This window comes from Carassius gibelio, chromosome A7, assembly GCF_023724105.1.
Source record: "Carassius gibelio isolate Cgi1373 ecotype wild population from Czech Republic chromosome A7, carGib1.2-hapl.c, whole genome shotgun sequence".
Classification (NCBI taxonomy): domain Eukaryota; kingdom Metazoa; phylum Chordata; class Actinopteri; order Cypriniformes; family Cyprinidae; genus Carassius; species Carassius gibelio.
This window is the reverse complement of record NC_068377.1, coordinates 41,988,000-42,015,769: the sequence shown is the minus strand read 5'-3', so window position 1 is coordinate 42,015,769 and position 27,770 is coordinate 41,988,000. Positions and strand designations below refer to the sequence as shown.

The 27,770-nt window shown below is 42.4% G+C and overlaps 3 protein-coding genes across 5 annotated transcripts; 1 reads left to right on the top strand and 2 right to left on the bottom strand.

Annotated features, from left to right (window-relative positions):
* Positions 1 to 551: 551 nt before the first annotated feature.
* LOC128017492 (dr1-associated corepressor) lies at positions 552 to 5,622 on the bottom strand. Of its 2 annotated transcripts, none has more exons than XM_052602917.1 (7): positions 5,292 to 5,622; positions 4,656 to 4,728; positions 3,960 to 4,053; positions 3,752 to 3,871; positions 3,565 to 3,655; positions 3,350 to 3,441; positions 552 to 1,103 (listed from the first exon to the last, which is right to left on the bottom strand). In XM_052602917.1, the coding sequence occupies exons 1-7, from the start codon at positions 5,331 to 5,333 to the stop codon at positions 998 to 1,000; spliced, it is 618 nt and encodes a 205-aa protein (XP_052458877.1). In that variant the 5' UTR covers positions 5,334 to 5,622; the 3' UTR covers positions 552 to 997. The 2 variants fall into 2 exon arrangements, with proteins under 2 accessions (XP_052458877.1, XP_052458878.1); XM_052602918.1 differs by lacking the exon at positions 5,292 to 5,622 and adding an exon at positions 5,038 to 5,180.
* A 439-nt stretch (positions 5,623 to 6,061) lies between these two features.
* Positions 6,062 to 8,025, top strand: ca7h11orf68 (chromosome A7 C11orf68 homolog). 2 transcript variants are annotated; one of them, XM_052602916.1, is made up of 3 exons: positions 6,062 to 6,175; positions 6,322 to 6,356; positions 7,044 to 8,025. In XM_052602916.1, exon 3 carries the CDS (start codon positions 7,051 to 7,053, stop codon positions 7,771 to 7,773), a length of 723 nt encoding a protein of 240 aa, XP_052458876.1. In that variant the 5' UTR covers positions 6,062 to 6,175; positions 6,322 to 6,356; positions 7,044 to 7,050; the 3' UTR covers positions 7,774 to 8,025. The 2 variants fall into 2 exon arrangements, with proteins under 2 accessions (XP_052458876.1, XP_052458875.1); XM_052602915.1 differs by lacking the exon at positions 6,062 to 6,175 and having other exon boundaries at positions 6,322 to 6,409.
* Positions 8,026 to 10,656: 2,631 nt separating this feature from the next.
* On the bottom strand, positions 10,657 to 27,180 carry LOC128017485 (transcription factor p65-like). The gene is made up of 11 exons (XM_052602897.1): positions 26,896 to 27,180; positions 21,101 to 21,139; positions 20,536 to 20,672; positions 20,291 to 20,436; positions 19,066 to 19,157; positions 18,303 to 18,437; positions 14,409 to 14,513; positions 13,110 to 13,325; positions 12,884 to 12,961; positions 12,595 to 12,687; positions 10,657 to 11,999 (listed from the first exon to the last, which is right to left on the bottom strand). The coding sequence occupies exons 1-11, from the start codon at positions 26,900 to 26,902 to the stop codon at positions 11,275 to 11,277; spliced, it is 1,773 nt and encodes a 590-aa protein (XP_052458857.1). The 5' UTR covers positions 26,903 to 27,180; the 3' UTR covers positions 10,657 to 11,274.
* Positions 27,181 to 27,770: the final 590 nt, after the last annotated feature.

The window sequence follows — 27,770 nt, the reverse complement described above, 5'->3', positions numbered from 1 at the left end:
GTTCCTCCATCTCTACCACAATCCTCACACCCAGCACCACGAGTAAAAGACGGAGGAATAAATGAGTCAGTGTTTTGTGTTCCACAGATGAAGGTGCTCCTGTGGAGGAGAAACACCTGAACATTCACTCACACACACACACACACACACCGGAGGAAAACAGCTGTTTCTAATTCTGTGAACATTTCAACACAACAGAAGTGTCCCGTCACAGGTGGAGCTGTCTGACGTCTAGAGCAACTGACACAGTTAAAGAAAAGATTACCGTAGATCAGATCAGACTCGTTTCCTGATTTAGAGAGTCCCTCATCTGTAGGATCACTCACACACACACACACACACACACACATTGGTTAATGGTAAATGATCTAAACCGTCTCTTGAACACGATGATTATCTAATGTGCTTCAGCTAACAGCACCTGCTAAGTGTTAATATCTCAGCTGATATTTTCTTCGGAGCGCCGTCAGCAGATGTTACCCAGCACTGAGATGTGATTGGATCTAGTGTTCGTTTATATTATTAGCCAGGACACACAATGAAAGAGCACATTACTGAAACCTCAAGTTTATTTCACTCATACAAAATCAAGAGCATGTTAAAAGTGAACAGACGAGAGAAGTCACGAGACTCTCTCCAGCTTCACAGCAAACAATAAAAGAGTCCAGAACATAAAACTAAGAGGAAACCATCGATACACGCGTGCCTCGTCCGGGGAAGAGTTCAAACCTGCACGACAGCACTGCCAGACGACAGACGAGCTGTTATCATAAAACTAGCTTAAAACATCAGAAACACGAGCCACAGGAGAACTGAAGGACTCTCGCTTCTCCACAAACACCTCAGCTGCTCCTGCACCATAAAATAAGATTAAAACAACTTAAAACACATCTAGACGAGGAGCTAGGGGTGCTGAGGTGCTCGTCTGTGCCTCGCTCTACAGAAGAAGAGAGAAGAGAAGAGAGGAGAGAGAAGAGAAGAGAAGAGAAGAGAGCAGCTATGAGTCGTAGTCCTCCTCGTCCTCCTCCTCGTTCTTGTGTGGGACGGCCGGCAGCAGCGCCACCTGCTGGGAGCTCACGGGAACACACTGCAGCGCCGCCTCCCTGCACACACACACACACACACACAGAGAGAGAGAGACACACACACACACACACACACGGAGAGAGAGAGAGAGAGACACACACACACACACAAACACAGGGAGAGAGACACACACACACACACACACACACACACACAGGGAGAGAGAGACACACACACACACACACGGAGAGAGAGAGAGACACACACACACACACACACACAAACAAACACAGGGAGAGAGACACACACACACACACACACACACACGGAGAGAGAGAGAGAGACACACACACACACACACACACAAACACAGGGAGAGAGACACACACACACACACACACACACGGAGAGAGAGAGAGAGACACACACACACACACACACACACAGGGAGAGAGACACACACACACACACACACACACGGAGAGAGAGAGAGAGACACACACACACACACACACACGGAGAGAGAGAGAGAGACACACACACACAAACACAGGGAGAGAGACACACACACACACACACACACACAGAGAGAAAGAGACACACACACACACACACACACACAGAGAAAGAGACACACACACACACACAGAGAGAGAGAGAGAGACACACACACACACAGGGAGAGAGACACAGACACACACACACACACACACACACACAGAGAGAGACCATTAGCACACAGAACGGTATATAAACTACAATAGTACCTCAGTGATGCTAAAATAACCTTGTTCATATTTAAACTGTATAAATGCAGTGATTTATCAAGACTCAGGCTGATTAATAACTGCCTCTGAAAATGATTCTGTAATAAGCTGAAACAGGAAGGTACATGGATCAGATGTTCTGAATGATGGAGTCTGAGCTCAGTGTAGCAGCAGGTGGCGCTCTAGTGTTCACCCTCACACTGGAGCTCATGAAGAAGAGCAGGTGTGGAGTCATGTAAGGGTTAAACAGATCAGGTTGAAGTGATGTGAGGAACAGGAAGTGAGTGGAGTACAGCTGTTTCTGAAGCACACAGCGCCACCTGCTGCTCAGAGCTGAGACTCCTCACAGAGACGATCCCTAACACTAATGCTTTCAGAAAAACACTGATCTATCATCCACTGCTAGAAGATAAGAAACTATGGCCTTTCTTCTTTTAAAGTGCACAGATCTGAGCTGTTTCAATTCTGTATGATGGACCAATATGATCTCATTGGGTCTCATTCATGAAACATTTGTAAATATACGAGTAAATATCTGAGTGATTTGCGCGTAAAAAGAACTTCCCGAAAACTCTTCTCCTGATTCACAAAAACTTCGTAAACGTCAGATGTGATAGTGAAATGTGTGTGTGTGTGTTAATGAATTCCAATCAGTCGTAAATGGGACGCGCGTGCACGCTCATTCTCAATTACCATAAATCCCGCCCATTAAATCCGACTGACAACTATATATGAGCATCATATTATGACACCAAACGAAGGATTTCAAAATGTCTTCTCAAAAGCGACTGAAAAAGAAACATTTCTCAGCTGCAGAAATTGAAGTTTTATTATCAGAAGTTCATTCAAAACGCCACATTTTATTTTCAAGCGTACTAGTGGCGTATCAGGTCCTAAAAAGGAAGTTTGGCAGCATATTACAGATCCTATTACTGGCTCTCATAATAAAAGTTAAAAGAAAAACCGTATGTAATTAATATATATATATATATTTTTTCAAAATGCTGTGTAAATATGTACCCGATTAAGGTGAATTAAAATGCAGCCGTATTAATGAGCAAAACATTCAGAAGTTAAACGCACTATTTACGCGTGGCTGGGAGCAGGTGTAGATTTCTTTCGTACCAACTAACATTTGGAAAATACGAACGTTTTAATGAATCCGACAATTTACACCAAAACCACTTTACACGCGATTTACACAAAAATTCGTTCTGCTCGTGTTTCATGAATGAGACCCATTAAGTTTATTAGTTTAGATTCAACTCAAATGCATGGACAGTTTTTATACAGTGCTCTGATACAAAGTTCTGACAGGATGAAACTCAACCAGAGCACAGGACATGCAGTTAAACCCTGAGACGCTGGTCTGATGTGGTCTGGTGTGGTCTGTGGTGGTTTGTGGTGTTCTATGGTGTTTGTGATGGTTTGGAATAGTCTGTTGTGTGTGGTGGTCTGTGGTGGTTTGTGGTTTTCTGTAGTGGTTTTTGGTGTTCTGTGGTGGTCTGTGGAGGTTTGTTTTGGTCTGGGGTGGTGTGTGGTGGTCTGAGCTGTACCTGTGGAAGAACACTGCAGGCTGTGTGTTTGTGCTGGTTTGAGACGAATCCTCATCCTCCTCTCCGTCTGTCTCACTGTCCTCTGAATCCTCCTAAACACAAAATAAAACATGCTAAATTACAGCATGTTAAAAACATGACTTATATTCCAGGAAATGAGTCAAGGTAAAGAGAGCATTGCATCGTGGGACACAGTGTCACACAGCCCCCTTTACCTCTTGCTCCGATTCAGTGCCTGAGAGTTTCTTGTCTTTGCCTTTGGCTCCAGCTCTGCCGTTCTTACGTCCTGAGCCGGGCTTGCGACCTCTGAAACACACACACACACACACACACACACACACACTTACTTCAGCTATAAACACACACACACACACACAAACGTGTTTCAGACTGCGCTCTGACCTGCGTGGGATCTTCTCTCCCTCCGTGTGGTTCTCCTCTCCCTCGCCCTGCATGTCAGGAACCGCCGCTACCAGATCCTTCAGGAAGTCAAACTGCTGCTCCAGCTCGATGCACTGCTTCCTGCACACACACACACACACACACACACACACATGAGGGACTGGGCCCGAGAGCGGCTGGAACGACACAGGTGCCGGCTGAGACTCACAGGTGTGAGGTGGTCATGGTCTTGGCGTTGCGTGACTGTGTGACGTGACACGCTTTGGTCAGCAGAGACTCCAGGAAGAGCTCCAGAGCACGAGCTCAGACCACAGTCAAGGAAAGAGCAGACATAACGAAACTGAAACACACGCTTGACAGACGCTCTTAGGTGTTCTGGTCCGAATCAGGAGAGAAATCTGCACAGATCATGCAGTGATTAAACAGATCTAAACTAATCTGTGAGAGACAACAGCAGATGCACTTTTTCACTGGAGGAAGTGTTATTATGGATTATAGACTCTATGTGTTTGAGTTAAAATCATCTTAATGCTGGATGTGTTTCAGCTTTTGTCTTCTCCAGATGTTCACTGATGGACTGGAGTGCTGTGGATTATTGGGATGTTTTTATCAGACTCTCATTCTGACGGCACCCATTCACTGCAGAGCATCCATTGATGAGACACTGATGCAGTGCTACATTTCTACAAACCTGATGAAGAAACACTCCTCCTGATCTGGGATGAACTGAGGTTGAGCACATTTATGATTTTGGGTGAACTATTCCTTAAATTGGAGCTGCATTATATAAAGCACTTAAAACTACAGAAGACAACGTTATGGAATCAAAAGATCTGGGTGTGCTTGTAGCGTCGAGGTCTACTGCACACAATCATGATTTTCTGCTGTGAGAGCCGAAGGATACAGATGATGACAGGAACTGCTGCGGCCACTTTCCCGATTTCTTCATCTGTCTGCATGATCTTCTTGATCCTGGCCTGCGAAGCAAACACAAACACCCTTGAGTGAGTGACAGTGATCAGCTTCATCTCTGAGAGAGAATCCAGAGTCAGTCAGGCGTGATGTGAGAGTGTGTGTGTGTGTGTGTGTGTGTGTGAGAGAGAGAAGTGAGAGATGTCAACACAAGCACATGTCTGACTACACGTCATCAACAACAGCTGAACAAATCGGATCAGATCTCGTACTACAGGCACGTTCACACTCAAGAGTCTGAACATCTGTAAAACACTTCACATTAGATCAACACACACACACAGAAAAAGAGGTTAGCTAGCAATCGTACTAACCCTCCGATGAGCACATCCTCTCAGTAAAACATTAGTTTTGAGTAAATGTGATCGAATACACTCCCTCACGGCACAAACTGACGGTCTGTCTGAAATTAAACCCGATTAAACCCGCTGATCGACTAGCAAGCTAACTCTTAGCCGCTAGCCGACCGTTTCTCTCCTAACTTCTCTCGCGCAGTTAACGCGCTCATGTAGTGTGTGTGCCTCTGAGCCCGTGTGTGTGTGAGAGAGAGAGAGTGTTTGAGTCTCACCGGGGGAAACCTGGCGTTGTATTTCTTCTTCTTGCTCGGCATCCCGCGCGGATCTGGAGGATGAAGCCTGTCTCCCGCGGAGCCGTCGCTGCGACACTTATCGACATTTTACGGCGCAGTGTGTGCGCGCTTTCTGCTGCGCGCGTTCTCGCTGCTTTACGGGGCTCCTTTCTGCTTCCGGGTGTTTCAATAAAGTTACATCCCGAGACTAAGTTACTTAAAACAAACACGTATTCAGAATCGGTATATATTAAATATCATTTTTATTATCTTTGTTGTTGTTGTCTTCGTTAAACACCAGCGCGTCACACTCCATCGCGGGAATGAGCCGACGGGAAATAACCATAGCATAGACTGTAAACAAATATGGACGTAGTGTCCGTGACGTCACCCATAGACTCCTCAATTGCGGTTTTGAAGCCTAAAGTGTGCAGAGCGGGCCATCGCTATCTTGGCAGCGCGTCACCGCGCGACTCCCCCGGATAATCGAAAATGGGCAAAAAGGCGGGAGCTGATTGCTGAAGCCACGCCCACCTAGTGCGACGGGATTGTCAGCAGCGGCGATCCACCTGTCACTCAGGTGGCCACGCCCTTAATTATGCAGAACTTTAAGGCTTAATATAATTTAAACGGATAAGTTACAAAAAAATTCACCCCCCTCACAGTTGTCATGAAGGGCAAAATTAGCCATGAAAAAAACCCCATGTTAAAAGTTGGTCATTTTAACATGGGGAGTCTATGGAACTGACTCTCTTCTGCAGCCAAGCCTCAAGCGGCCAGTCGATGAATTGCAGTTTTAGTCACTTCCTTATTGGCTTCACGAGAGGGAGCGCGAGGTTGCCGCTCGGAAATAACCCCTATGGAAATAACCAGAAGAAGACGACAAGTAACAGGATTTAGGTCACTACTACCATAACGTTATCCACACTCCAATCCAGTAGGTGGCGGGAATGCACCATTTAAGTTTGGTTTGCCAACCGCCATTAAACTTGAAAAAAGAAAGAAGAAGAAGAAGAAAGAAGAAGACGACGAAGCGGAAACCGGAAGTGTTGAGGCGGAAAGCGGGTGAGAGCCGCGCAGTGACTCAGCAGAGTTTTGCTAGAAAAACACACATCAGAGTGAGACTTTTACACTTTTGATATGTTTAATACGAGAGCGAGCATATTAAATGGGTTTGTGATGAGATGTGCGCTTTAGTGTGACATCCCGCAAAAGCCGAAGAAAACACTTCTTCAGTGTCTGCTCGCAGCTCATCAGAACACCAGAACTGAGAGAGAAATAGTCCGTCACATTTACTAACTAAAACCGAAATCAAGAGTATAAACCCAATTCTGAGGAGAAGACAATCACAACTCTATGTGATATAGATTTACAATAGTAAGATAATGTTCATGAAATATAATCTCAACAGAGACGCGAACTAGAATAACTCATCATTTCTGTGAGGAAGAAGTGAAAACTATGTGACAAACTTCAGTAAACAGAATTCTGAGACAAACTGAAAGTGAGAAAATATTTAAAAAATGTAAACTCAATTTCGAGGAAGAGTGTCACGTGAGATGCCAACCCAAGAATTCAGATCAGTATTCTGATACAGACTCAAAACTGAGAGAACAGTCTAAATGAGTAATAACAAGACATAACCTTGCCAAGTGAGACAAGTCTAATTTAAGAGTTTCTAAAGTATAACAGAAGTGTAAGTGTGGAGATGCCCAGTGAGTGATGCACGCTGTGTCTCTGTGTGTCCCACAGCGTCAGTATGACGGAGGAGGCGGCCCCGGGGCCCGCTGAGCTCCTCTCGGCCGAGGACTACGCCGCCGAGGCCATGGCTGCAGACATGGACCCCTGGATCGTGTTCGACGCCCGTAAGACGCCCCGAGCAGAGTTCAGCAGCTGGCTGGAGTCGAACAGGCCGTCGCAGGTGAGCCGCTGTGGGGCCGAGGGCCCGGTGGGCTGGATCTGTGTGCGAGGGCCGCAGTACTGGGAGGACAGCGGAGATGTGGAGGGTCTGCAGGACAGCTGGGAGACACTGCTAGAGAGCGGCCGCAGCATCAGCTTCCACACCATCAGAGAGCTGGCGCTCAATCACAGCGTGCTCTACGGGAAGTGGCTGATGCACCTGGACACGGGCTTCAAGGTGGACCGCGCCTGGGAGAGCATCGCCAGAGCCGTGCTCGACGGCAAGATCGGCTCCGCCAAAGTGAGTCCCAGAGACCCGCGCTCCGACCCCAGGCACGTCATCTGCGTCTACAACCAGAACTTCACAGACGAGGAGCAGGTGATGCGTCTGGACTCGGTCATCCGCGCCGCTGGTGTCAAGTGTGTCATGTACTACAAACCTGACGTCTACACGTACCTGGGCATCTACCGCAACAACCGCTGGAAGATCTGCCCCACCATCTACGAGAGCATGTTCGACCTGGAGAGCGTCCCTCGCCGCTCACACATCATCAACAAGGTCACCAACCAGGAGGTGACGTGAAGCCGCTGCGCTCCCGGCCCGAACACCTCTCTGTCTTACTTTAGTTTGGAACTGCACTTTTGTCTTGAAGAAACGTTCTGTTGAGTTAGCGATGTCAGTGACGGAGAAACTGCATGTCGACGTGTGTACATACAGCCAAAAAAAGGGCTTGAGATATTTGAGTTATTCTTTTAAAACATCTTTTATATTCAATAAGGTTGGTTTTGTTCATCTGTTCATTTTGCCAAATAAATCCAGGAGATTTCAATCTGTGATTCTCTGAAATACAGCATTTATTCACCTTCACTACAGCTCAGATGATAAAGGGTTAATGTAGTTCACTTCTGCACAACACCGATCCTCCTCGAATTGTGTCAGAACAGCAGATCTGCACTGCATTCCAAGATCAAAACTCAGAAATATGAGGGAAGAAATCTCAATCCCGAGATGTGAACACAGTTGTAGGAGAGAAATCAGAATAGAATAGCACAGACTCTGAATTATGAAGAAAATTACAAGATGTACACTTAAAATGAAAAGTTAGAATTGTGATATGCAAACTGAGAATTACAAGAAACAAATCTGAATTGAGAGATGTAAAAAATTTGATAGATGTTAGCTTAAATTCAAGAAAAAATCTGAATTGAGATGTAAAAAAATTACAGGGAAAAAAATCTAAATTGTGAGATGTAACCTAAGAAATACAAGGAAAAAATCTGAATTGTGATACGTAAAAAAAATTCAAGAAAAACAATCTGAATGGAGAGATGTAAAATTAAAATTACAGGTAAAAATATAAATTGTGAGATGTAAACGGAGAAATACAAGAAAAAAATCTGAATTGCTAGATTTAAAATTACAAGAAAAAGATGACTAGCAAGATGTAAAATGAGAAATACAAGAAAAAAATCTAAATTGCTAGATTTAAAATTACAAGAAAAAGATGACTAGCAAGACGTAAAATGAGAAATACAAGAAAAAAATCTAAATTGCTAGATTTAAAATTACAAGAAAAAGATGACTAGCAAGACGTAAAATGAGAAATACAAGAAAAAAATCTAAATTGCTAGATTTAAAATTACAAGAAAAAGATGACTAGCAAGACGTAAAATGAGAAATACAAGAAAAAAATCTAAATTGCTAGATTTAAAATTACAAGAAAAAGATGACTAGCAAGACGTAAAATGAGAAATACAAGAAAAAAATCTAAATTGCTAGATTTAAAATTACAAGAAAAAGATGACTAGCAAGACGTAAAATGAGAAATACAAGAAAAAAATCTAAATTGCGAGATTTAAAATTACAAGAAAAAGATGACTAGCAAGACGTAAAATGAGAAATACAAGAAAAAAATCTAAATTGCTAGATTTAAAATTACAAGAAAAAGATGACTAGCAAGACGTAAAATGAGAAATACAAGAAAAAAATCTAAATTGCTAGATTTAAAATTACAAGAAAAAGATGACTAGCAAGACGTAAAATGAGAAATACAAGAAAAAAATCTAAATTGCGAGATATAAACTGAGAATTAAAAGAAAAGTCAGAATAGCAAGATGTAAACTCCAAATTATGAGAAAGTCACAAAACTAGTCAGGATGGCGAGATCAGAGTTGTGATATGTAAACTGAAAAGACATAATTGTTATAAAGATGTAAAATTACTAGAAAAAAAAGCTAAATCTGGCAAATTATAAATCAGAAAACTGGGAATTACAAAAAAAAAAAAAAAACAGAATTGTAAGATATAACCTTAAAATGACAAGAAGTCAAAATTGCTTTATATAATCTCAAAATGACCAGAAGTGTCCACTGCACGATGTAAGCTCAATTAGAAGGAAAAAAAGCAGATTTTAACTCAGAATCATGAAATAGTCAGAATTGTGAGATGTAAATACATTTATTACAGCTCATATAATAGTACAAAAGCATACATTTCATTGTAAAACACTCAAATCATGTCAAACAGGAGGTGTAAGTGCATGCAGGCCGAGAGATTAATGTTTGCATGCTTGCAGTGAGACGATCAGCTAGGGTTACAGCAGAACATGATGAAGCGTCAGCAGAGGACTGACTGAAGCACTTGGTCAGGGATGTCATTCACCTACAGGAAGATGCTCCTCAGATCTGATAGTTTACAGCTATTTACAAGTCCTTCCAGTGGCACACTTCTCTTCTGCAAGCTTGTGAACGTGCTAGAGCGCAGCTGTCAGTGCTAGACTCGGCTCCAACGGCCAGATATCGTCAGATTAACTCCTGCTCGGCGTGTAACGGATCGCAGAATAAACCAGAAGACAACACAAGACAAACACCAGCCACAACAGAGACTGAACTCAGCGTCTGGAGAAACATGACCTCTAACTAGTGCTCAGCGTCTCACACTAGAGGAACATGACCACTAACTAGTGCTCAGCGTCTGGAGAAACATGACCACTAACTAGTGCTCAGCGTCTCACACTAGAGGAACATGACCACTAACTAGTGCTTAGCGTCTCACACTAGAGGAACATGACCACTAACTAGTGCTCAGCGTCTCACACTAGAGGAAAATGACCACTAACTAGTGCTCAGTGTCTCACACTAGAGGAACATGACCACTAACTAGTGCTCAGCGTCTCACACTAGAGGAACATGACCACTAACTAGTGCTCAGCCTCTCACACTAGAGGAACATGACCACTAACTAGTGCTCAGCCTCTCACACTAGAGGAACATGACCACTAACTAGTGCTCATGATGATTTAGGGCTAATCCTGCAGGTTAAAACCACTTCCTTTAAATAGGAAACATTCGTTTTAGTTTAATCCCAAATCATGTCTAATGAATTACAATCATCATGAAACTTACACAATTTAACAAAAATGACATGTTTAGGGCCGTATGGGATCAGATTGTTTCCAAATTATGCTTTTTTTTTTGCATTCTATTTTATTGGTTAAAGAACATTTTTGAAGTAATAAAAGTCTTGATTATAAATCATGTCTAATTCAATGAATTTTTATAAGCAACAATTTATTACAAGTTTGTTTTCAGGACATCTGCTGCCTCTTATTTTAAAATGGTTTATGATTTACTTTACATTTTTAAACACTCATTAAACGTTCATCTCTTCATTTGATTAAAAGATTAATTAGTCCTTTCATTGTTTGGCTGCACTACAGGTTTACTGTTTAATTATATATATATATATATATAATATAATAATGAAAACTTGGTGCAATGTTCCTTTAAGTGAATTAAACTATTAACATGGAGAAGTGGGTTCTACTGTAGACTGTGTAATATCTCTCACTGGACCAATGATTGTGTGAGCACCAGAGTTCAGTGTTCTCCACAGTCATTGGTGGAGGAGGCGGTGATTCTGCGCTGTGATTGGCTGAGCCGCTCAGTAAGGCACTGTGGGTGTTTTCAGACACAGAGTGATCTAGTTTGGCTGGTGAACAAGGTAAAGATAACTGTACATCAAAGCCTCCACCCGCTAAAGCCACTAAAGTCTGAATGAATCTGCTGTATATACGGGGTTAAACTAGGTGGGGTGTCCGGACAGGAAGCCGACCTGGCTGCTGCTGGTGAAGATGGTCATGAAACGGTCGTCGTCGATGGAGCTCAGCATGTCCAGGTCGTCCAGGACGCCGGCGGGGGGGGTCGGAGCGGCTGCGCTCTCCATCATGCTCTCGTTGTGGATGAGGTTGGCGATGCTGGGAGGGAAGGACATCCAGGTGGAGCTGTTCCCAGCGTGATCCGGCTCCTGCACCTCGCTCGCCGCAGGCTTCCCCACGGACAGACCCGCGTCTCCAGGAAGACAGCTCTGGACCAGCAGCGCTTGGAAATCCTCGATGTTGATGTTGTCGACGTCGGAGCCGTGCACCTCTGAGAAGCTGGGGAACTCTGGGAGCTCGTCGTCTGCCTCGACTCGGAAGGGAGCGGAGCTGAAGGAGTCTGGAGCCGCGGCGCTCTGGACAGGCTCGGCTGCGGCCGGAGCGCTCATCTGATCGTGGGACAGGAAGCTGTTGAAGTCGTGCAGGTCGGACAGGTTGACGGTGGGGAAGTCCTGCGTGAGGACGGACGGAGCAGTGCTGGGACTCGAGAAGCTGCTGGACGCTGCTTTGGGCTGAGAGTCTACGGTCAGACTCTGGAGGAACTTCCATGTGTCGCTGGACGAGCTCGGAGCGGACGCGGAGAACAGCTGACCGGGAGCAGGAGTGAAGAACGAGGACGTCTGTGGCTTCACTGGGGCTCCTGCAGACACCGCTGAAACACAAATCACAGAAATAAATTACACTTTAACACAGATTCACACAGAACACAGCTGTTTACATTAGAGGAATATTTCACAGTTTTTCTGTAAACAGCTTCACAGAAGAAGAGAGATGTTAAAGGAACAGTTCAGTTAAAAATAAAGATCTGATGAAGATGTCCGATCAGGATGAGTGTTTCTTCATCAGGTTTGTAGAAATGTAGCACTGCATCAGTGTCTCATCGATGGATGCTCTGCAGTGAATGGGTGCCGTCAGAATGAGAGTCATGTGATCTGTGCAGATTTCTCTCCTGATTCAGAGCAGAACACTTTTTCACTGGAGGAAGTGTTATTATGATTATAGACTCTATGTGTTTGAGTTAAAATCATCTTAATGCTGGATGTGTTTCAGGTTTTGTCTTCTCCAGATGTTCACTGATGGACTGGAGTGCTGTGGATTATTGGGATGTTTTTATCAGACTCTCATTCTGACGGCACCCATTCACTGCAGAGACACTGATGAAGACACACACTCCTCCTGATCTCTGATCTGTGTTTGAGTCTGAACGGTGTGTGACTCGTCACATGGGTCGGGTCAGATCTGGTCACCTGCTGAGAGACCGCTGGCCGCTGGGGGTTTAGAGAGACCTAGTGTTCGCTTCGCTGTACTGAACGGCCGTCTGTCTGCGGGCACAGAGGATCCTACACACACACACACACACAGATTATTACACAGAGCAATACACACACACACAGATTATTACACAGAGTAATACACACACACACACACACACACACACACACACTCACCTGTGATGATTACACACACACACCTGTGATGACGACTGACACACACAGACACACACTGATTATAACACAGAGCAATACAGACACACACCTGTGATGATGCTGCTCAGTTTGAGGTTCTGCAGCATTCCTTCGGTTCTCTTGCGCTTCTCCATCAGCCTGTGCTCATCTGTGAGGAGGAGGAGGACAGTGTGTGAGATCAGTGTGTGAGGTCAGTGTGTGAGGACAGAGTGTGAGGACAGTGTGTGAGGACAGTGTGTGAGGTCAGGGCAGTGATCTGGTGTGAGTGTGTGTTAGTGCTGAACTCAGGCTCTCACCGGGGTCAGCAGGCAGGTACTGGAAGTCCATGGGCTCGCTGACCTCTCGGTCAGACGGTCTGCGCAGCTGCATCTTCACACGCACCGGCTCCGTCAGGTTCGGGTCACGGTACGGAGGCGTGCGGAAGACGATAGCCACCTGCCGGTGAACATCAGCCTGAGAGAACGAGCCCTTGCTCTCCCACGAGTCCTGGAAGAACCGCACCTCGATGTCCTCTACAGCACACACACACACGCACACACACACACACACACAGAGGAACACAGCATCTCACTTCAGCGAGCTCCCACAGAAACAGTTCTCCTTTCATTCAGTTCATCTTGATGCACTGAGATCATCACACACAGAGAGTTCAGTCCTTGATTCTGATTGGCCGAGCCACGTTCAAAGCTGTTGTGAATTACTCTACAATGTAACAAACACCTTTGTTTACTTCTGTGTTGCTCGGCAACCACTCTGTTCTAAACACAACAGCTTCTGAGGAACTAGATTGTTTGGTGGAAGAATACTGTTTTTACACTCATTACACTTATCAGCTCTGTTTTATTCTGTGAAACATTACCACGTATATAGAATAACTCTTTATGAAAGCAATAAGCCCCGTGTAGCTGTGGTTTACAGTGAATTTATAACAGATCCCTAACAGCGCTCCTCAGCTGATATACATCACTGAAAACCACAGCTTCACTGGGATTAATGCTTTTGGGCTGTTTTTATATTGAGTCACATTTCTATTCGCTGCATTTCTATTTCAGTATATTTGTTTGTTTGTTTTTTACTACAAAATATATGGAAGTCTGTTTCTGACCCTGAATAATAGAAAAAGGTGAATGCAATGCAGGATTGCATGATATAAACTCACATTCAGATTTATGTTTCCCAGGACTGTAAGATGTAAGTCCAATTCTGAGATAGAAACGTCACAATTACCTTTATTTATTTATTTTATTCAGTGGCAGAAACGGGCTTCCATAAAAAAACTAGTTAATGTTTTCAGAGAAAATATCTTGAATTATTTAGATATTTGTTAGAGAATACACTGACAAAAGAGGAGAAATGAACTTCATTCACTCTTTACAGAACTAAACTGAGCTCGTTTTTAATATGTACTTCAGATATTTTACAGGAAAACTGTAGACACGCTTCAACCCAGATGACACACAATACATTTAAAAACACGATATATGCTAGTTAATATAAAATATTAAAAACAAAAATTCAATGCTAAAGCAAGATGCCAGTGGTTTATGGTCTGGGTGTATTTGGAGTGTAACACACACACACACACACACACACACCTTTCTGCACTTTATCACACAGCAGGAAGATCTCGTCTCCTCCTCGACAGCTGCCTGAGTTCCTGTTGACCCGACAGATCTTGAGCTCGGCGGTGTTGGGAGCACCTGAGGACGAGCAGGGGGCACAGGTCAGACAGGTCAGAGGTCAGGTCAGGTGTGTTAGCCATAGACATCATATAAGTAGACGCCCTATTGGCCGCTGGGCGACGAGATTTGCGGCCGCCATCTTGAACCGGTCGTAGTCCTAGTTTCGTTACGTAGCAGCAGTTAAGATGCCAGAGCACTATGCAGCATTTTCCTGTTCTAATCGGCAGACCATCGCAAGTACGGCTCGGGATTACTTTTCACAAGTAAGATTTAACATTACTATTATTACTACTATTGTTATTTGTGTTTGCGCACGTGATTTCAGGAAGTAATGTATATTAACCCCTTCTGATGGTCTTCGTTTCCTGTCCACACTCGTGTTTTTTGACAATAACATTTAATTTTTTAAAGGTTTTTTTTTTCTTTTTTTTTTACAAATGTAATTTTACTCAACTGTTTTTACTCAACATTTGTGCAGTTTTTGGAGGATTTATGATATCTTCTAAATTTCTATAAATAAATATTTATTTAAATAGGCTTTTTACAAAAAAAACCCAGCATTTTATGTAACATTCACTTTATAAAAGACACAGATTTCTAACTTTCATTCATGGGGATAACATTGATAATTTTAAATGATTTAATGGAACATTTAAACCTTTTTATTGGAAAATGCAGTTTTAAAATAAAAAAAAACTAACTTTAACCACTAGATGGCTATAGTGAAAGTGAAGTGATATGGTGACCCATACTCAGAATTTGTGCTCTGCATTTAACCCATCCGAAATGCACACACACAGAGCAGTGAACACACACACACACACACACACACACTGTGAGCACACACCCGGAGCAGTGGGCAGCCATTTATGCTGCGGCGCCCGGGGAGCAGTTGGGGGTTCAATGTTGAAGGTGGAGAGAGAGCTGTTCATGCACTCCCCCCACCCACAATTGCGTCCGGCCCGAGACTAGAACCCACAACCCTTCGATTGGGAGTCCAACCCTCTAACCATTAGGCCACGACTTCCCCAGTATATATAGAGCTCCACTATATGCTAGAGCTGCACGATTAATCGTTAAAAGATCGCGATCTCGATTCAGACACCCTCTCGATCTCATTTCTAAAAGACGACGATTCCCCGAGTCTGTTAAACCTTTGACAAAGTCTTACCGGATCATTCAAATCCGTGCGCGCACTGCCGCTGACACAGAGAGAGCTCTTACCATGTTTGGTTAAGAAACATCTTCACAAACAGTCTTTTCAACTACACAGTATTATATCTGTCTTACAGTCATTTATATTATCACAGAAATACTGGGATAAAGTTTATAGTTTAAATATAAACATTGATGTCTATATGGCTGCGATCAAAATATAACAAATCCCCTTTTGAAAGTACTGCGCTTTAAATAACGTTTGTGTCGATTGCATTGTTTCACCAATAGGTGGCGACAAGTGTCTTAATTTATTTGTCAATGAATTAATTTTTCATTCAAGAGAATCGTTTAAAAACGCTGATTCATCCAGAAATGAAACAAGTGTAGTAGGTTTATGAGTGAGTCGTTGAATCAGTGATCTAAACAACTTATTCATCATTCTAATATTAAAAAAACTGGGGTTTTAAATATATTATATATACACTACCAGTCAAAAGTTTTTGAACCATGTGTAATGTTTTTTTAAAGTCTCTTCTGCTCACCAAACTATATTTATCTGATCCAAAGTACAGCAAAAACAGTAAAGTTTTGAAATATTTTTTTTTTACCATTTAAAATAACTGCTTTCACTTGAATGTATTTTAAAATGTAATTTATTTCTGTGGTGTGCAGCTGTATTTTCAGCATCATTACTCCAGTCTTCAGTGTCACATGATCTTCAGAAATCATTCTAATATGCTGTTTTGCCGTTCAAAAAAAACATTATTATTATTATTATTATTATTATTATGTTGAAAACAGATGAGTAGATTTTTTTCAGGTTTCTTTGATAGAAAGTTCAGAAGAACAATAATTGTGTGTAATAGAAATATTTTGTTATAAATGTCTTTGTCACACTTGATCAATTTAAAGAATCCTTGCAAAATAAAATAATTAATTTATATACTTGTGATAATGATAATGTTAATAGTAATAATAATAATAAAGAATCGTAGGAGAATCGTGATCTCTATATGAGATCAAAAAATTGTGATTCTCAATTTATCCAGAATCGTGCAGCCCTACTATATGCTATTTGACTACCTGAAAGATATCTTTTCAAGTTGGATTCAGTTGGATTCATATCTAAATATTATAAAATCACAATTTTAACAAAAAAAATATATATTTTTTTAATTTTAGTATTTTTTTTTACTGAAAAAATCCCAGTTTTTCGATGATGTTGCATTACAATGCATTGCAGGCAGTAAGCATGGTAAACCGCATGACTTCTGTAGATGGGGTTGGAGCAGGTTTGTGTGTGTGTGTGTGTGTGTGTGTGTTAAATTGTTTTGTCTCATTCTGTCATCTCACTCTCTCTCCCTCTTTGGTGGTTCTGCATTTTGCATGATTTAATAAATAATTATAAGTGAGCAGTTGTTTTATAACCTCACAAGTGTGTGTGTACACATTGTCGGTGTCAGTGTCACCACTTTATATTTGTGTTGGTTCTGCATTTTGGATTATTTTTTTTTTGAATTTTTTTTTTTGTAGATCTAGAAAGTATTGAGAGCCGTAGAAGGTTTCATACCATTTGGACAAAGGGAACATTTTTTGGGTCAAAAAGACCCCGAAGACCATCTGAGGGTTAAGGTTGCTTTGTTCATATTTTCTCTGTCTGTAAAGTATATTTGAGTACTGTGTAAAGCGCTATATAAATATGTATTATTTTTATTATTATTATAAGGTGCTGAGAGCTGCAGAGAGGGTGATCCGCCAAACTTCAGCAATACAAGCTCCTCAGGTGTCAACGGTCACACACATTGTGCGGGAGGAGATTGGGACAGAGGATGTGTTCCTTCCTGGGGAGCACATTGAGGAGACCCAGTTTGGCATTGACAACCATCAGTCTGATATGTTGTCATTAGTTGTGTCTGTGTTTCTAAAGATTAGGCTCCACCATGTTGCCAAACTCTCCTCTCTTGAACTACAGAAAGGGAGCACGAGAAAGAAGCTCTGCAAAACAGTCCTCTTTCAGGGGTTTTAGTGTGTGTATGAGAGTATGAGAGAGAGAGAAAAGAGTGTGTGAGAGAGAGAGAGAGAGAGAGAGGGAGGGAGAAGAGTGTGTGTGTGTGTGTGTGTGAGAGAGAGAGAGAACCGGAGAGAGTGTATATGTCACAAATTATAATATTGTTTCTTCAACTTATTAAAATATCTTATTTTACTGCAACTATCTGTTTGTGCTTCTTTATCATATTTATAGTGTGTGATTTATAAATATCCTACCTCACATATTTAGATTTTGGGCGTCTGGTCACTTATATATTATATCAGAATATAATATGTCACTGTATGCCTATTATGAATATTAAAATACGCTGAATCATGTGTCCTGTATCATAGCTGCATGAATGACCTTTGCAGCAAAAAAAACCGCGTCAAAATCAGTGAGGTATTCAGTGAGATATGATTAATTTAATGTGCTGACAGCTCATTGCACCTGGCAAACACGTTACACTGAGTGGAGCAGGCGACCGGTCCAAGATGGCGGCTCCACGGCTCGTTCGTGCCAATAGGCAGTAGCGGTCGATGGGGCGTCTACCTATATAATGTCTATGGTGTTAGCGGTCAGTCAGGCTCAGTGTGCTAGCGGTCAGACGCAGGACTCACGGTTGTCGTAGATGGGCTGAGACACGACGGGCTCCAGAGGAAACAGGTCTCCGCTGGGCAGCGTGATGGACACCTGGAAGCACAGGCGCACCGCGTTCAGGTCGTACTCGTCCTCCCAGATCTTGGCCTCAGGAACTGCAACCACAGACACACACAGACCTCAACATCACCCTGAACACATCGGTCCTCTCCACCGTAACTCAGATCAATAACATGTTCACAGTGTCATGAACACACAATAAGCTACACGATGCATCCTTTACATTATAATAAATACATTAAAACACTGTTCAAAACTGGGAAATAAGAAGAGTGTTTATCTCTTCTGCTCAACAGGGCTGCATTTACTGGAGAAAAAAAAAACAGTAAAATAATTGTGAAATATTATTCTAATGTAAATCATCTGTTTTCTGTGTGAATCTGTGTTAAAGTGTAATGTATTTCTGTATTTTCAGCATCATTCCTCCAGTCTTCAGTGTCACATGATCTTCAGAAATCAGAATAATATGATGATTTACTGCTCAAGAAACATTTCTGATTATTATCAATGTTGAACACAGTTGTGCTGCTCAATATTTCTCTGGAAACTGACGCAGTACTAATTAAAGGTTTGGGGTCAGTAAGAATCTTTTTGATCAAACCAGGACACATTAAGTGACTGCTTTTAAACAAACGCTGCTGTTTTGATCTTTCTATTCCTCTGTGAATCCTGAAGAATAACGTGAATCACAGTTTCCACACACACACACACACACACACTCACTATTAAAGGGGTTGTTCTGTGTCTGCAGGCGACAGGAAACTGCGTCTCCCACATCCTTCTTCTTCACACACTGAATACCCAGATTCTGGAAACTGAAAGAGAGAAATGAGTCGCAAACGGAGCGCTGAATCTGGAAACACACAGCTTTCAGCCACGAGATGGAGCTTCCCACGAACACACATCTGTGAGCCGCACAGGAAGCACAACTGTGATGATGTGATGTTTCCAGACGCCACACGCTAAATATAGTGTTCAGCCAAAACAGACGGCAGCAGAACTGCTCCAATCTGCTCGCTCTCAGCAGCGCTACAGGACAGTTAGACTGCGCTTACATCAGTTAGTGTCCTCCATCACAGTACTTCTGCTCTGGGAAACATGCTTTATCCCTGCCCTGCTCTGAGACACAAGAGCATCGCCTGTCAGCTGAATCAACTCACACTGAACGACTCCACATGAGTCAGAGTCAGGTGTGTGTGTGTGTGTGTGTGTGTGTTCAGGGTCCCCTCTCAGATGATGTAAAACTCAGATGTTTTATCACAGTCCTCATCAAACTTTACAAAACAAATGTCTACTTTAGTGTCTTTCATTCCAAAACAAAACAAAAGCATCTGACCGTGTTAATGAGTGAATCACTGAATCATTTATTCAACTGATTTGTTCAGAAAAGCTGATTCATTCAACATGTAAACAGCATCCATTGCTCAGAGAAGCAACACGGTGCTGTGATCTGTTTGGAACGATTATTAAAGCAAAACTGAGCAAAAACAAGCAATAATATGTCTGAAATGTAACGGTGCGTTCACACCAGATGTGAATGAAGTGTTAAGCGTGAGTGATTTACATGTGAAGTCAATGCAAAGACAGGAATAGACATCCTGCAGAGCGATTCGCACAAATGACACAATTCGTGTGAATGAACGCGCCGCGTTGACCAATCAGGAGCTTGCTCTAGTAGTGATGTGATGATGATGTAGGGAGCGGAGGCAAACTCTGAAACAATGGACAAACAATAGATGATTTCTGTTCAACCACTAAAGAGACATCAGAGCCAGCGGCACACATCAGGAGAACTATAATAGACACTGCTCTCCTTGATAACATGAGCACAGAGCATATTCAGTGACTGGAATATAAAAACTTGAGTAAAGTACAGACACACACACTTTCACTCTCTCTCTCTCTCTCTCTCTCTCTCTCACACACACACACACACACACACACACACCTGTGTATCCGGCGCTCCTGTAGGTCTGCCTCATAGTATCCGTGTTTGCAGTCTTTGCCCACCAGCTCGTGTGGGTGTGGCTTGTACGGCTGGTTCTTGGTGACCAATGAGATCCTGACTCTCAGCGGGCCGCTGTAGTTGTGAACCTATGAGAAGAGCACACGGAGTCATGTGACCCGGGGTGTTGTGTGTCAGGTGCAGCGTGTGTGTGTGTGTGAGAGAGTGTGTGTGTGTGTGGAGCAGACCTTGATGGCGGGGTGTGTTTTCGTGGTGTCGTTGCTCTTCTCTCCAGGGATGCTGCCGGCCGATCGACCCTCACACTTATAACGGAAACGCATCCCTCGTGCTTTTGGCTGCTCGATGATCTCCACGAACGGATGGCCTTCAGACACACACACACACCGTTACTAACTGCTTAAAACAGTTTAATATTGATGATCTTCAGAAATCAGAATAATATGATGATTTACTGCTCAAGAAACATTTCTGATTATGATCAATGTTGAACACAGTTGTGCTGCTCAATATTTCTGTGGAAACTGAGATAAATTTTATTTTTCAGGATTCACAGACGAATATAAAGTTCAAAAGAACAGCATTTATTTGAAATAGAAATCTTTGGTCACATTATAAATGTCTTTACTTTCACTTCTGATCAATTGAATGTGTCACCGTTGAATAGACATGTCTCTGAAAGTGCAGTGAGCCGTGCACAGCTCGATCTATTATTATCATAAAACATGATTTGACTGTTTGGCTGCAGATGTGATGTTAAGAGACAGAGTAATGAGGTGACATGACTTCTCCTACCTTGGGACACCGGGGACGGTCCCCACTGGTGAAACAGTCCTGAAACAACAAAGGACAAGAGATCAGTGACACACAGATATAACACAGAGAGCTAAACTCTCTCCAGAGAACCTGCCGAAAACACACCTAAACCAGACAAAACTGAGAGAATAAAACAGAGCCGATCTGATAACAGCAGCTACATCTCTCTCCAGTTACTAAGATGTGTTTACATGACACCACTAGATCTGTCTCATCAATGGATGCTCTGCAGTGAATGGGTGCCGTGAGAATGAGAGTCCAAACAGCTGATAAAAACATCACAATAATCAGTCCATCAGTTAACATTGAGAAGACGAAAGATGAAACACATCCAGCATTAAAGGTCCAAAAACCATCTCACTATATTTTTACAGCTCCTTTCTCAGGAGGTCTGCTAAAAAACAGGTTGTTTTAGCCTGTCTAATTAATATTCATGAGCCTCTCTTCTGATTGGCCTGTTGTTTTCTGAGTGACGCGTGGCCAGGCCAACCACAGGTCACTAGTGTCAGTTGACCTCACAGCACTCGTTGACGGCAGCAAAACAAAGAGGAAACTGAAGGCGGCCCACTCAAACCAGCGCAGATTCAGCTACGTAAAGAGCTTTAAATATCATCTAGTTGTGATGTTGGGTGCCAGAATCAACGTAATACAGCCTCAAATTAGAAATGTGATTGTATATCTGCTGCCACTGACAGACAAACCATTGACAGCTGTGGTTGAATGCGATAAAACAAGCGGACTGGACAGAAACCATCGTAAAAAATGCTTGTGTTTGCAGCGCACACTTACTGAAAAGGTTCAATAAGTATTGTCTTTTGTTATGGACGAGTCTACAGATTTCATGCCATAGGTTTCTCACAATGTTGTGTATGAAAATATGTCCATGCATGTGTGTAAAACAACAAACTGATGATTTATAATAATAATTTGTAATTGTATATACATTTTGATTTACTGTGGCTGGGACAGTACTGTAACATTAAAAATAGTTGCCTGCTGAAACACACACACACACACACACACACACACATCTTCAACATGACGTGCTAGATAGAAACTATGAGTTTGTCTTTACTATACACATTAGATGTAATCCGGTTAAGAGTAACAATTCTGTCAGATCATCGTGTGTAATGTGGGTGGAGCTTGGGGTGGTGACTGAAGGAGAGTGGGATGGTGGGAGGGGCTCAGGTGGGGATAGAAGGATAGTTTCCAACTTTAGGCTTTCCTTAATATTTTGGTTTGCAGTAACAGTAAAACTATTTAAAAAAAGGATCAGTAGGTACGTCTATATATATATATATATATATTTTAAGTTTCAATATAAAAAAAAAGAAAAAAAAAAAAGAAATATTTTGGTGATAATGATTACGCAGGTTTGAATTTAAACAAATTAGCATATCGTGATGTCACTGACTGGGTGTGCAACTCGTGCCGTCGGGCGCATCATTGCAAACCTAATTTTAATGCAAGCTATATAGACCACAAACAAATTGAAATCTTTTGTCAAAAAAAAAAAAAATATTGCATGATTTTCAGGTGAAAAGAAAAAAACTTGGGTACTGTTAATGAGTTAACTGTCAATGCAACCTTCATTGAATCGATTGTAAAGTCTAAATACGTTTTATATGGCAAATAACACCAAATATAGGTAAATCCAGGGACAACAGGCAGGACTAATTCTCGAAAAACAAAGAGCATTGTGGACTGCCATAATGCAAAATAACAGCAAAAAAAAATATGGCATAGGCGATTCTAGCCCGAATCTGTATCTGTGTGCATAATGAGACTGTATGAATACCGGGAGAATTCACATTTCTGCTGTAAAAAGAGAAACATTGTGCAGAAGTATTATTTGCTGTTATGCGTGTGTCCGAAGCTGCAGCTGCTGTGTGACGCATGTTACAAAAAAAAAAAAAAAAAACACCTGGACGCGCTCCGAGAGAAGGCCGTTAAAATAAATTTTCCTATTTCCGTTTTCAAAACTTTTGTTGGTTGGTCCAATCGATTCGTGCAATAGATTTTGGAAGTTTTAAACTAGACGGTTTTAGACTAGATGGGAGAAGGAATGGGAAAAGATCTGAGCACAGTTTTTCCAGAACTTCGTGCCAAGTTAAAGTGGTGTTGAGCTGTTTTAATGAATGTTTTAGATGTATCATGGTGCCCAAACCCGTATGATTTTGAACAGTGACCGCGAACATTTTGTTTACTGCAGCCGCAGCCATCATTACCAAGAGAGAACCGTTGATTCTGACAGAGAATGGGAGGAGGCCATAGTGTGACATCCTTTAACCAATAGTGTAAACATAGATGACGTCACGTTTTTTTTTTTTTTTTTAAGAAAGTGAAGAACCGGTTGCATCGGTGTTCGGATCACCAGTAGTTCTTTCGGACAGTTCGATTCAATAAACCGGTTGAAGAAAAAGGCTCACTGGTTCTTTTGCGTTCGACGTAATGGCGTCATTGGCGATGATTGCCCTTGATTCAAGCCTTCGGATTGCCTGGGCTCATAACACTAGCACAGAATCAGTTCAGAATCAATCACCAAAAGAATCAGTTCGGTTCAGACGCTCTGTGTGTCGGTCTGCTTCACGCTGAATCACACATGCGCAGCATCATCAGCTCCTCGGTTCAAGAATCGGACGCGTCTGACAGAAACGGTTCTACACTCGTGAACGAGTCAGTCTGTTGTTCGTTATCTGGCTCGGCTCGGTGTTCATCTTCACAGCAGTTCAGTCAGTGTACAGTTTGAGTAAATGAATTACTCCGGGATAAAACGATTCAGTTTGATTTGGTGAACTGAATGATTCGTTCGCGAACCGGATATCCAGACTGCTTTGATTTGAACTCTCTCTCACAACAGACATGGAAGAGAAGACAATGCTGAATAAAGTCGTCGTTTTTTGCTATTTTTGGACCAAAATATTCTAACTGACCCTCTGATGTCACATGGACTACTTTGATGATGTTTTTCTTACCTTTCTGGACATGGACAGTAGACCGTACACACAGCTTCAATGGAGGGACTGAGAGCTCTCCGACTAAATCTAAAATATCTTAAACTGTGTTCTGAAGATAAACGGAGGTCTTACATGTTTGGAACAACATGAGGGTGAGTCATTAACGACATAATTTTGATTTTTGTGTGAACTATCCCTTTAACATCTCAGTCCCTGTGTAAAGATGACTTCACATAATAAAGTGAAAGCAGCAGGAGTGAAGGGGACAGTGAAGGCTGCAGATGACATCAGCTGAAAGAGAAAGTGAAATCATGTGCGTCTGAACTCAGACTGATGAGACTCACAGAAGAACCGGTGAGTGTCACACTGATGAGATCCAGCACTCTTCTTTTAACCAGAAGAAAGTGGAGAAATGATCTCCTCATCTTCTGAGGAGGCTTTACTTCTTCATCTCTGTCACTGCATTACTGCAGTGTTGGTTTTAGGGTCGTCCCGGGGTCATCAGGGACCTCATCACAGATGTAATCATTATCACATCTGATACAAACACATTAAAACCTCTCACACTTTGACTCTCTCACTGACTCTCACACACACTCTCACACACTTACTCTTTGACTCTCTCTAACACACACACTCTCTCTCTCACACACACTCACACTCTCTCACTCTTTGACTCTCTCACTGACTCTCACACACTCAAACTCTCTCACACACACTCTCACACACACACACTCACTCTTTGACTCTCTCTAACACACACTCTCTCTCTCTCTCACACACACTCACACTCTCTCACTCTTTGACTCTCTCACTGACTCTCACACACTCAAACTCTCTCACACACACTCTCACACACACACTCTCACTCTTTGACTCTCTCACTGACTCTCACACACTCAAACTCTCTCACACACACACACTCACTCTTTGACTCTCTCTAACACACACACTCTCTCTCTCACACACACTCACACTCTCTCACTCTTTGACTCTCTCACTGACTCTCACACACTCAAACTCTCTCACACACACTCTCACACACACACTCTCACTCTTTGACTCTCTCACTGACTCTCACACACTCAAACTCTCTCACACACACACACTCACTCTTTGACTCTCTCTAACACACACACTCTCTCTCTCACACACACTCACACTCTCTCACTCTTTGACTCTCTCACTGACTCTCACACACTCAAACTCTCTCACACACACTCTCACACACACACTCTCACTCTTTGACTCTCTCACTGACTCTCACACACTCAAACTCTCTCACACACACACACTCACTCTTTGACTCTCTCTAACACACACACTCTCTCTCTCTCACACACTCACTCTGTCTTTGACTCTCTCACACATTCACTCTCTTTCACACTCTCTCTCACACACATACACTCACACTCTCTCACACACTCTTGATTCACACATACACACACTAACTCACACACTCTCTCTCTCTCTCACACACTCTCACACACACACACACACAAAGGGTGTAAGAATATATTGATACACGTATGGCGATATTTGTTTGGCGATACGGTATAAACTCTCAAAAACAGAATATCTATATTTTAAAAAAAATCATACAAGATTCATGCCAGTTTCATTTTGAGTTTACATCCGACATTTTAAATCCAAAATGAAAAGCCTGTGAAATCACAGTGGAAAGTCTCGACATCTGTATTTATATTATAGTTTTATATTTTTTTTTGTTTTCTTTAGGAATCCTGTAAGCACTTTTGTATTGATATTAAGCAGATGTAATTTTTTGTTCAGATCAAAAAGTTATGACATTTTATGTAAACAAACTGTGAACCTTCAAATCAGGTTATAATATATATATACACATGAATGTGTTGATAGTACAAATGTATAGCCTGAATGCACTGTAAGTCACTTTGGATAAAAGCATCTGCTAAATGCATATATATATATATATATATGTGGTATTTTATAAATACATTCTATACGTATTATACATTAAACTACAGGATCCTGCAAGCACTTTAATTCCCAACACCCCCACCCTTTACTCGTACTGCACAAAAAGTGGTACAATAACACTGAATATTACAGGGACTGATCACTGCAAATGCACTGGTTACAACTGGTGTTAGAACTGGGGTTCTGGTTAAAATGTTTTTTTTTTTTTTTTTACTTATTGCTAAGATTGGCACATTACACACAGAACTATCTCTCTCTTTCACTCACACACACTCTTACTTCTTTCTCACACACTCTCTCGCTCTCTTACACACACTCTATTACAAACAAACAAACACACTCTCTCTCTCTCACTCACTCACACACTTTCACTCACTCTCTTTCTTTCTCTCACACCATCACAAACACACTCTCACTCTCTCTCTCTCTCTCACGCTCTATCACAAACAAACACACACACATACTCACATAGATAGACAGACACACACACACACACACCCCCGCTCGCTCGCCCGCCCACTCACTCTCACACACTCACTCTCACTCACACACACTCACACACACACACACACACACCTGTAGGCCGTAATGATAAATGACCATAATCATCGCGACGCGATAACGCGCGTCCACATGAGTTTAGTTCGCGTTGACGCGTCGCGATAATTCGCGCGTCTGATTCCCGTGTCTCAGCGGACACCGTCCCGATCAACCGGAGGAGCAACGGAACGCCCGTCTCTCGCCGAAACCGAGAGCAAAACTTCAGGCGCGGGACTTTCCCTTCCGCGCGGACACCGAGACGAGCCGCTCGCGCCGCTCAGATGAAGAAACACGCCTTTATAACGCTCGACTTACCGTCCATGTCGCGCGTCACTGCAGCTCGGGTCGCTCTCTGTCGCTTTTGGAAGTTTCCGGGCTGTAGCGAAGAATCGGCGACACACTGCGACGTAGATTTCCTTCCGCGCGCCTCCGTACAGCGAGCGAGCGCGCGCACGGGCGTGGAAATACCCGGATGACGCGTTTACGTCCCCAACACACAAACACAGAAGAAACCGCCCAGAAGAGAAGAGCACACAGTAACAGATACAGTAATAGAAACAGAACACACAGTAACAACAGTGCAGAAGAAGACAGCGCTCTGTTTATAACTCCTCCCAGCACAAGAGGATCCCAAGATACGTGTGTGTGTGTGTGTGTGTGTGTGTGTGTGTGTGTGTGTGTGTGTAAGACCTTACATGAACACACACCTCTCAGTTACCATGTACAAGATGTTAATGAAAAAAAAACTAACAAAAAAAAAAACCTGTACTAAAAAGTAGTTTATTCAGATGAGCAGAATTGACCAGCAGAGGGCGCACAAGCTCTGTTTATAACAGTGTCCTGTAAATATGAGCATGAACATAAATCTGCACTGTTCATCCTTCTGATCTTTCATTCAACACATTCACAAAAGTCTAAACTTTCATTACAGTAAAACAACTGAAAGTGGAGGGAAATCTCATTGTGAAATAAATGCTTTCTCTAGTTCATATTGGCCACAATTATTGACAGCCCTAGCAATTATTATGAGTAAAATATCAATATCTATCAAATAAAGCATATTACTGTTGATATTTACACGTTTCAGCACACCAAAGTGATCAGGAGCATGAAACTGTCCAGACATGACTTCCTGTTCACAGGATTATAAATGTGAGAAACACAAATCCCATCCATCACATGGAGAAAAA